This window comes from Eucyclogobius newberryi, unplaced genomic scaffold, assembly GCF_026437365.1.
Source record: "Eucyclogobius newberryi isolate DKJ021-1_F unplaced genomic scaffold, fEucNew1.0.hap1 SCAF_1, whole genome shotgun sequence".
Lineage (NCBI taxonomy): Eukaryota > Metazoa > Chordata > Actinopteri > Gobiiformes > Gobiidae > Eucyclogobius > Eucyclogobius newberryi.
This window is the reverse complement of record NW_027315723.1, coordinates 49,286,491-49,298,862: the sequence shown is the minus strand read 5'-3', so window position 1 is coordinate 49,298,862 and position 12,372 is coordinate 49,286,491. Positions and strand designations below refer to the sequence as shown.

Here is a 12,372-nt window from a genome sequence, read left to right as displayed (position 1 = left end):
GACGCGGAGGCCGGTGGTGCTGATGCTGCGGCGCTCCCGGTAGAATAACGGTTTGACGGAGCAAACACTGGACGTGCTCAGCAGCCGCACAACCGACCTATACCGCGCGCGCGCAGGGATTGGACGGCGGCCGCGCGTGATAGGCCAGTTTCGCGGTCAATCACCGGAAATGTAACGCCTTCAGCACCAGGATGTAGAGGTCGTTTTCTCTCCACCACATCCAGCAACTAACAAGGGCAATATCAGGGGCCAACATCGGGGGCCAGCATCAGGGGACAGCATCAGGGCCCAGCATCAGGGGCCAGCATCAGGGGCCAACATCGGGGGCCAGCATCGGGGGCCAACATCAGGGGCCAACATCGGGGGCCAACATCGGGGGCCAGCATCGGGGGCCAGCATCAGGGGCCAGCATCAGGGGCCAGCATCAGGGGCCAGCATCAGGGGCCAGGCACAGGGCTGCACTGTCTGTCTAGAACAACTGAGATAATCCAGTAGGTCCTCTGCTCCTGCTGCAGGTGATGATCTTCAGTGTTTAAACCAGTGGCTTCTTATTTCTGAGACAATCATGTGGAAAGACAAATCCCATGGTCATGGAGGAGATGTCAGTGTGTTTGAGAAGAGTTAAATCATTGACATCGAGCAGAGGAAACATCTGCAGAGAAGAAGAAAGTGCTGTACTCCAGATCTGAACCTCAGAGAGAGAGTTTGGGACGAGCTGGAGAAGACTTTGTGCAGTGGTCACTCTGTCATCAATACAAGATCTGTGTGAGGAACAATGACACACTGAAGATCTGTGTGAGGAACAATGACACACTGAAGATCTGTGTGAGGAACAATGACACTGAAGATCTGTGTGAGGAACAATGACACACTGAAGATCTGTGTGAGGAACAATGACACACTGAAGATCTGTGTGAGGAACAATGACACACTGAAGATCTGTGTGAGGAATAATGACACACTGAAGATCTGTGTGAGGAACAATGACACACTGAAGATCTGTGTGAGGAACAATGACACACTGAAGATCTGTGTGAGGAACAATGACACACTGAAGATCTGTGTTGAGGAACAATGACACACTGAAGGTCTGTGTGAGGAACAATGACACACTGAAGATCTGTGTGAGGAACAATGACACACTGAAGATCTGTGTGAGGAACAATGACCCACTTAAGATCTGTGTGAGGAACAATGACACACTGAAGATCTGTGCGAGGAACAATGACACACTGAAGGTCTGTGTGAGGAACAATGACACACTGAAGATCTGTGTGAGGAACAATGACACACTGAAGATCTGTGTGAGGAACAATGACCCACTTAAGATCTGTGTGAGGAACAATGACACACTGAAGATCTGTGCGAGGAACAATGACACACTGAAGATCTGTGTGAGGAACAATGACACAGTGAAGGTCTGTGTGAGGAACAATGACACACTGAAGATCTGTGTGAGGAACAATGACACACTGAAGATCTGTGCGAGGAACAATGACACACTGAAGATCTGTGTGAGGAACAATGACACAGTGAAGGTCTGTGTGAGGAACAATGACACACTGAAGATCTGTGTGAGGAACAATGACACACTGAAGATCTGTGTGAGGAACAATGACACACTGAAGATCTGTGTTGAGGAACAATGACACACTGAAGATCTGTGTTGAGGAACAATGACACGCTGGAGGGAAATATCACAGCATTAGACACTTGTTTATTTTCTTTTTTTGGACAGGAAGTGTATTTTGGCACTTTTAAGGTTGTAAGGTCTTATAATAAAGTAAAAATGTCCAGGTGGAATGTAAAAGTCCTCTTCATTTGTTACTTGTGGCTTTGGAGAACAAACTGAGCCTGAAGCTTCTCAGAGCGACTGATGTGACCGGAAATAAGAGCTTTATTTGTATTTACAGCAGATCAAGCAGCTCGAGAGTTCCTTTTACAAGACGGTGGAGAAAATGGAATAAACAAAGAAAAAGCCCTGAGCATATGAATATAACATGAATATAACATGAACATAACATGAACATAACATGAATATAACATGAACATAACATGAATATAACATGAATAATACATGAACATAACATTAATATAACATGAATATAACATGAATATAACATGAATATAACATGAATATAACATGAATATAACATGAACATAACATGAATATAACATGAACATAACATGAACATAACATGAATATAACATGAATATAACATGAACATAACATGAATATAACATGAATATAACATGAATATAACATGAATATAACATAAACATAACATGAACATAGCATGAATATAGCATGAATATAACATGAACATAACATGAACATAACATGAATATAACATGAACATAACATGAACATAGCATGAATATAGCATGAATATAACATGAATATAACATGAAATAAGAGCTTTATTTGTATTTACAGCAGATCAAGCAGCTCGAGAGTTCCTTTTACAAGACGGTGGAGAAAATGGAATAAACAAAGAAAAAGCCCTGAGCATATGAATAATACATGAATATAACGTGAACATAACATGAACATAACATGAATATAACATGAATATAACATGAACATAACATGAATATAACATGAATAATACATGAACATAACATTAATATAACATGAATATAACATGAATATAACATGAACATAACATTAATATAACATGAATATAACATGAATATAGCATGAATATAACATGAATATAACATGAATATAACATGAATATAACATGAACATAACATTAATATAACATGAATATAACATGAATATAACATGAATATAACATGAACATAACATGAACATAGCATGAATATAGCATGAATATAACATGAACATAACATGAACATAACATGAATATAACATGAATATAACATGAACATAACATGAATATAACATGAATAATACATGAACATAACATTAATATAACATGAATATAGCATGAATATAACATGAACATAACATGAACATAGCATGAATATAGCATGAATATAACATGAATATAACATGAACATAAAATGAATATAACATGAATATAACATGGAATATAACATGAACATAACATGAACATAACATGAATATAACATGAACATAACATGAATATAACATGAACATAACATGAACATAACATGAACATAACATGAATATAGCATGAACATAACATGAATATAACATGAACATAACATGAACATAACATGAATATAACATGAATATAACATGAACATAACATGAATATAACATGAATATAACATGAACATAACATGAACATAACATGAACATAGCATGAATATAGCATGAATATAACATGAATATAACATGAATATAACATGAACATAACATGATCATAACATGAATATAACATGAACATAACATGAACATAATATGAATATAAAATGATTATAACATGAACATAACATGAACATAACATGAATATAGCATGAACATAACATGAATATAACATGAACATAACATGAATATAACATGAATATAACATGAATATAACATGAACATAACATGAACATAACATGAATATAACATGAATATAACATGAACATAACATGAACATAACATGAACATAACATGAATATAACATGAACATAACATGAACATAACATGAACATAACATGAACATAACATGAACATAACATGAATATAGCATGAATATAACATGAACATAACATGAATATAACATGAACATAACATGAATATAACATGAATATAACATGAACATAACATGAACATAATATGAATATAACATGAACATAACATGAACATAACATGAACATAACATGAACATAACATGAATATAACATGAATATAACATGAACATAACATGAACATAACATGAACATAACATGAATATAACATGAACATAACATGAATATAACATGAATATAACATGAACATAACATGAACATAACATGAACATAACATGAATATAACATGAATATAACATGAACATAACATGAACATAACATGAACATAACATGCATGAAAATAACATGAATATAACATGAATATAACATGAATATAACATGAACATAACATGAATATAACATGAATATAACATGAATATAACATGAACATAACATGAACATAACATGAACATAACATGAATATAACATGAACATAACATGAATATAACATGAATATAACATGAACATAACATGAACATAATATGAATATAACATGAACATAACATGAATATAACATGAACATAACATGAACATAACATGAATATAACATGAATATAACATGAACATAACATGAACATAACATGAATATAACATGAATATAACATGAACATAACATGAATATAACATGAATATAACATGAACATAACATGAACATAACATGAACATAACATGAATATAACATGAATATAACATGAACATAACATGAACATAACATGAACATAACATGCATGAAAATAACATGAATATAACATGAATATAACATGAATATAACATGAATATAACATGAATATAACATTTAAGTTGTAAATGTCGTGTTCCCAATAAGCATTACACGTCATTTAAGAGCCTGGATCATGGTTTGGGGCACAGAGAGTGAGGGAGAGCCTGGAGCCACGGGGAGAGCCTGGAGCCACGGGGAGAGCCTGGATCCACGGGGAGAGCCTGGATCCACGGGGAGAGCCTGGATCCACGGGGAGAGCCTGGATCCGAGCCACGGGGAGAGCCTGGATCCACGGGGAGAGCCTGGATCCACGGGGAGAGCCTGGATCCACGGGGAGAGCCTGGAGCCACGGGGAGAGCCTGGATCCACGGGGAGAGCCTGGATCCGAGCCACGGGGAGAGCCTGGATCCACGGGGAGAGCCTGGAGCCACGGGGAGAGCCTGGAGCCACGGGGAGAGCCTGGATCCACGGGGAGAGCCTGGATCCACGGGGAGAGCCTGGATCCGAGCCACGGGGAGAGCCTGGATCCACGGGGAGAGCCTGGATCCACGGGGAGAGCCTGGATCCACGGGGAGAGCCTGGAGCCACGGGGAGAGCCTGGATCCACGGGGAGAGCCTGGATCCGAGCCACGGGGAGAGCCTGGATCCACGGGGAGAGCCTGGAGCCACGGGGAGAGCCTGGATCCACGGGGAGAGCCTGGAGAGGCACTTCAGGGCTCTGGACACTGGTGCAGCTGTAGTGATCCTGTGGCGCCGCCCTCTGGTCATCCTCAGGTACTACAGTGAACACACTCATTAGGTCAGGAGCACGTGGAGCCTTGTTACTGACTCAGTGAGGACAGAAGCACATTATAGAACCTGGTCTTCACCCAAAACAATAAAGACATAAAATACTCAATATATTCATTGTGCACGTCTTTTTAAACCCTAACCAGAGATGCAGATTAGCCTGTGGTTAGAAGGTTAGAGGCTACACTCATGCAGCAGCTGCTAATGATAATAAATCGATTTTAAAAAATACAATAACCTATTCAATGGTTTCAGCTTCCTGTTTATAAGTGACATTTTGCCCACATATGTATTGAATAGTTATGACAGTAGTGTGAGCTTTTCATCACTCTAAAACCCATGTTTGTGCAGGTTTGTGCTGATCAGAGTTTGGAAGTGAAAATCCAGCCGAGCAACTTTGTTTATGAAATTGCACTTTTCCACTCCTACTGAGGAAATACTTCATTACGTGTACTTTAAACACATGTACTCGTGTCTGTGCTCCAGCCTGTGTGAGCTGGAGCCTCTCATGCAGGGTGCTGGGGCCATCATTCACCCACACCCACACCTTCTAACAAGTCGTCAGCTTCCTGCTCCTTTCAGATCCCGCCCACGCTCCCAACGGCTGCCTCCCGCCCACCGGCCCAGGATCCGCCCACCTTCCCTCGTAGCCATGGCAACACATCGCCATCATCATCAGCAGTGACTGGAGGTGGGTACGGACAGGCCACTGAGCACAGCGCTGGCTTCACCCACGCCGCGTTTGGACGGGAGAGAAATCCCCCAGTCAAAGAGCAAAGACTCTTGTGATGTGAGAGGCTCTTTTACAGAAGCGCCACTTGTACATTAAGTTCATTACTGTTTGCACTATTCAAAAAGTCACGTGCATTTCACAATAATTGTCCTGTATATCAAAGCCAACATAATGAACACAGTTGTTTATAATGTCCCAATATAAGCAGAAAACCTTTAAATGCTGTTATTTGATTTATTTTAATACATGGGCCGCACCAGTGGTTTCTTTTTTTCAATGTCAATATCATGGCAAGTATCAGGATTCTGATTTGTTTTGTGAATGTTTCCTTTATAGTTACATTATTTCCTCAGCTTGAACTTATGCAAACATGAAATATGTGCAAATCTAAAATATACTCAATGTATTTATTTATAAAGAAAAAGAACATTTTCTCAATATTTTTGCACAAATATCATTACTTTTTGATTCCTCCTTCATTAACAATACTTTTGATCCACTCATCACTTTGTTAGATAATTAGCTTCTATGTGTTCTAAGTGTATATTTCTATAAAGAAGGATGTATTTAAAAAAGACCAAATTGTAGACGTTTTGCGTAAAATAAAAGTTGCTTTGCGGAAATGGCAACTATCTTTTTCTTCTTGACTTTTTTGAAGAGGCTCTGCTGCTTATGATTCGAGCACATTTAGACTGTGGTTGTTTGCTCCCTTTGTTAGCGTTAGCTGTTAGCTCCATTGGGAGGACATGGGGAGTAGCTGTAGCAGGCAGAGCCACACTCCAACATGAGACCTGCATCACTCTGACTCATTTCATTCTCACAATGTGTTCAAGTGACGCTCATGCAAATGGACCAGCCACAGATTCTTCCCTCGACTCTTCTACACCAGAGCACGACCTGGAATAATGACATAAGAACATATCTACATATTCTTAACTCCCACAAAGTCACACTATAACACGCTGTAACCTCATCACTGATAAACTCTACTGAGCCCAATAATATCCACTCCGTCTCAATCAAGTCTTCTCTTTTTTGATGATGTGAACCAGCTTCTTCGTTCCGAACACCATCATTATCTCAAGTTACTCAAGGATCATTATGTAAGTCAATTACTCCTTAGTCCTCATGATTATAGCATTGACCAGAGGACACAGTCACATCAGTTCAAAAAATAAAGTTTAATGTTTATGTGCAGTATAACAAATAAAATATATTAGTGTTTAAAAAAACAGGTGCATAACTAGGTGAAGCCTAATCTACAACTGTACACTGGACACGGGCGTGTGGTCAGTGACGGCGGCGCGTGCTCCTTTGTCCGTGTCATAGCTGGTGTAAACCCTCCGGCGCCGTCACTGAGGAGTCTCTACAAACAGTGCTAAAGGTGGAATGTTCTGATCGTTAGCATGAACATAAATATTGCATTGGTCTTCACACGGACACACGGTCTAAAGGGCCACAGAGGAGGGACGGGGAAGGGCCACGATCCAATATAGACGTTACAAGAACAAAATATCAATTCTACTGTTAGAATCGCACTTCTCCAAAGGCCGTGAACTCCATTTCCACCACGCCTGGATGTGCAGTGTGTGCTGTGAGGACGCAGTCTGTGCTCACATACTACATCTTTTACAGTTTTCCTACTCTGGCTTGGAAAACATGTTTGATTTTAAAGCTTAAATACAGCATTGAATGGTTGAAATGACATCATAGGATATTAAAGGAATATCTTATCTTATCTTATCTTATATACTGTAAGTACTTAAATTATTCTTGTATGGTCTGTTCCTCTTGTGGCCCTGAAGTGCTCTGTCACAAGAAAACCTTTTATATTTTATACATTTCAAAAAATAAACACAGAATGAACACAGACATGTGAATGCACATTAACACGTCTAAAACACATTTTTACAGATGACTCCACGCTTCAAGAGCTAAGGCTACGCTCACGTCAGAATCATGTAATATTCTCATGACATTTCACTCGATACGCATATTATTATTCACGTTTTTGCTCTAGACATAAACACTGTATTGACACCATCATCACTGTGGAGAGATTAGGCTAGCACAATATTAGCACAATATTTACACAAAGTATCTTCATCATGTTTTGCAGTTTAACACTTTTTTTTCCAGTCAAAGCGGTTTATCATCACATATAAACCGCCATAAAAAACACAGACAGAACATGGAACGATTCTTTACATGATTCATATTTAGACTTGATGCAGGGGCTGAGACACGGTGTAGTAAACGTGTTACCGCGGGAACCGTAGGCCTATGTACACAACACTGTGGGAGTCACACACTGAATGTCGGCGCTCTGTGTGCACCACCCGACTCAGCAATTATTTAGAAATGTAACGCTATTTTTTATTTGATTACACGGCCAGAAGCTTATTTTTTGTACCTGTTGAATCATCTTTATTTTTCTAAAGTTGTAAATTACCCATTACATCAAATTACTAATTCACAAATGTTTTTTTGTAGCTTTTGTCCAGTTGTTTATGTTCTAAAATGAATTAAATTATCTCAAAATGGTTGGGAATTGGCGTTGGTTGATAATGGTTTGCATGAAGCTGTTGTAAAGGTTATGTCTTTGGTCTTTTGGTCACATTTGATATTGCCGACAGCGATACATCTCCGGTGACACTAATCTTTTTTAAAAACCTTTCAGTTCCTATTCTGAGTTTATGATTATGAAACAACCCCCGCATCACAGCTTGATCTGAACAAGTTATCAATAGAACCTGTAGATATTATGCACACGTTATGGTCGACAGCACATGCAGTGACAGGGACCGGTGGCGCGCACACCTCCGAGTGCTCCACGTTTTGGCAAATTTAAATAAGACGTAAACGAAATAAAAATAAATGCTATTTCTGAGGCATCGCTGGTTGTTAAGGCTCTCCTGTGGCTGTGCTTAGTATCTACTGAGGGCTGGAGCTGCATATGGTCAGGTGAGGAACCAGAGGGAGGGGCATAGGTGAGGGGGAGGGGCAAAGAACCACGGGTGAGGCAAGGGGAGGGGCTTATGTGTGAGGGGCGGGGCCTGGGAGGCACTATGTGGAATCTTCTGGCTCTGACTTGATGGTCTTCTTCTCAGAGGGGCCCGATACACGCTGCGCGGTGCCGTTTTCTGGAAAGAGAGAACGTGTTCAGGTTAATGTGCGGCAGATGAACACTGAGCGGCGTTTGCAGATGAACACTGTGCGGCGTTTGCAGATGAACACTGTGCGGCGTTTGCAGATGAACACTGAGCGGCGTTTGCAGATGAACACTGAGCGGCGTTTGCAGATGAACACTGAGCGGCGTTTGCAGATGAACACTGTGCGGCGTTTGCAGATGAACACTGAGCGGCGTTTGCAGATGAACACTGTGCGGCGTTTGCAGATGAACACTGTGCAGCGTTTGCAGATGAACACTGTGCGGCGTTTGCAGATGAACACTGAGCAGCGTTTAGAGTGAGACACGTTCAAAACCCCATAAAGATGTTGGTTAAACGGTGGATGTTGCTGTGAGATTTGTACCGACTTTATTCTTGTAAATAAGAACAGACAGAATATTGGGAAAGCAGAACTATGACAAAAGGTGTTCCAAAGCCCTGCATAGATAAAGCATAGGGCCCTACCCTATAAGCGGACTAGCAACTTCTAAGGGCCCTGAAGTCCCCCCAAGAGCGTCTAAAACAAAATGTACAAATTATGAAAAAAATAACATTACAATTCAGACCAGGAAAAAAGCACATGTTTATATTCTGGGGGAGGACCCCTGCACCCCCCTGTCCAGCCGGTGGACTGAGCCTGTGTCTCCTGGAGCCTCTACAATGTATTTGATCTTGGTGTTGGTGGAAACACAGTGAGAGGGTGTGATCACAGGTGTCTGGAGCCTGAGTGGCACTGACGAGGTGAGCGCCCCCTGAAGGCTTCGGCTGGAACTAAATGCACATGAATATTTGTTGGCCAAAGGGTTAATGAGAGCTAAGAACGTGTTAGATGGATTTAAATACCCATTTCCTCTTTTTTCAGTTTGAAACGCTGCACCTCAGCTTTAATAGACAGTGAAACAACAGACCAATGACATCATAAGAGAATAAAGTTGTAAACTATGCACTTTCCATCATTGAAATTGGGTGGCATTATCGTATTGGCCACGGGCAAACCTTTTGGACCGCGATGTCGCTGAAGGAAACTTACTGTATAATAAAACCACGTTCATTAGTCATGTTATTTGTCCAGGTAAATATTCTCACTATCCAGAGCATTTCGCACGTCACAAACGGCGTAAAATGACTCCTGCGTCCGCGCTTTCGTTCTCTTATCTCCTTATAAAATGCATCAGTAAATATGAAGGTCCATTTCCTGTGATCCCTGTGAAATGCCGCGCTCATGAGACTCCTCCCACCTGCTGCCGGAGCCTTGGCCTCCTCTGTGCTGTTGCTGTGGTTGGTGTTGTGGTTGCTGCTGTTGTGGTTGTTGTTGTTGTTGTTGTTGTGGTGGCGCTTGAGCTCGTTGGCTAGCTGCTTCCCCAGAGGCAGTTCTCCCTCAGCCATGCTCTGACTGACCACGCGCAGGTTCATGGGACGCTCATCTGGATCCACAAACACACAGTTGTCAATAACAACCAGTACCACCATCACAAACACACTTATAATGCTAATACGAGTGTATGAGCCGTTTTCTGATGCTCAAACAGGCTCCAAATCCTCCTCAAGTGAGCGCCCCAAGTCCATACATCTCCACCAGAATCGCTCCCATTTTAGCCTAATTAATATGAAACTTCGCCCCGCCCACTGTGACCAGCAGATGGCGTATTTCCTGTTGGACTAACAAATGAGGAATTATCGACGCTAACGGGTCCAAAACCAGGATGAACCCAATTATGGCAGAAGTATGCTCGGCGCTGCCTCCCCTCCCTCCCACACGCACCCCTCCAGCAGCTCATTATCCTCGGCGCCCACAAATCCCACAATGCACCTGTAATTATCCCGCCCACAGTGTTTACCTGCAGCCAGTGGCCCACAGGAGCCCGCCCTCTCTCCGCCCACTGAATCCTCTCATACTGCAATCTCTTTTCCTGTCACCGGTGTAAGAACCACAGTCTTTCAACACGAGACGAGGCTTTTTACAGCGTATTATTCCAAAAACCTATGAGACGCTGCAAAAAGAGTCCATGACAAATCTAAAGCGCGTTTAAAAAGGATTTAATGTGATGATTCTTCACTCGACCTGCAACAAATGATCATTTTCCCGATCAATAAATGTCTTTAATTAATGGATTTGTTGCTCGGGTTGTAAAAAGCCCATCAACATGTTACGCCCATTTACGAAACAAAATGTAATTAGACTTTTATTGTGGCGAGACTCCCTCCAAAATGTAGTAAATACTTCCTGTCAATGTCTGTCTTCAAACTGTAACAAACTGACACAAACCCTTTCCTGAGTTTATCGGCTGCATGCGTTGTGTTGTTGTTGTTGTTGTTGTGGTGTTTGTTTGTCTGTACCCTGGTGCTCCCTGATGGGGTCGGCCGCCGCCCCGTTGCTGCTGCTGTGGTGGGGGTCGCTCAGGTACTTGAGGGCCGCGGGGGGGTCAGTGAGGTACTTGAGGGCCGCGGGGGGGATCCTCCAGTCCAGAGCCTGAAGTCGCTCCTGCACCGCCGCGTCCTGGAGGATCTCCATCTGCCGAGCGAGCAGCCGCTCCAACTGCATCTGTACACAACACACAAGGGTTAATAACACACAAGGGTTAATAACACACAAGGGTTAATAACACACAAGGGTTAATAACACACAGGGGTTAATAACGCACACAAGGGTAACACACACAAGGGTTAATAACACACACAAGGGTTAATAACACACACACAGGTAAATAACACACACAAAGGTAACACACACAGGGGTAATACACACAAGGATAATACACACAAGGGTAACACACACAAGGGTAACACACACAAGGGTAATACACACAAGGGTTAATAACACACACACGGGTTAATAACACACAAGGGTTAGTAACGCACACAAGGGTTAATAACACACAGGGGTTAATAACACACACAAGGGTTAATAACACACAAGGGTTAATAACACACAAGGGTTAATAACACACACAGGGGTTAATAACACACACAAGGGTAACACACACAAGGGTTAATAATACACACAAGGGTTAATAACATACAGGGGTTAATAACACACACAAGGGTAACACACACAAGGGTTAATAACACACACAAGGGTAACACACACAAGGGTAACACACACAGGGGTAATGCACACAGGGGTAATAATACACAAGGATAATACACACAGAAGGGTAATACACAAAAGGGTTAATAACACACACACAGGTTAATAACACACACAAAGGTAACACACACAGGGGTAATACACACAAGGATAACACACACAA

At 41.4% G+C, this 12,372-nt stretch overlaps 1 protein-coding gene across 1 annotated transcript in view; it reads right to left on the bottom strand.

Annotated features, from left to right (window-relative positions):
- Positions 1–7,113: 7,113 nt before the first annotated feature.
- Positions 7,114–12,372, bottom strand: part of LOC140362064 (NGFI-A-binding protein 1-like) — a 14,984-nt gene continuing 9,725 nt past the window's right edge. The window contains exons 6-8 of the mRNA XM_072448097.1: positions 11,459–11,663; positions 10,360–10,545; positions 7,114–9,094 (exon numbers count right to left, since the gene is read on the bottom strand). Coding sequence (XP_072304198.1) covers positions 9,018–9,094; positions 10,360–10,545; positions 11,459–11,663 — 468 coding nt within the window. The 3' untranslated portion in view covers positions 7,114–9,017. The remainder of the gene's footprint in view (positions 9,095–10,359; positions 10,546–11,458; positions 11,664–12,372) is intronic.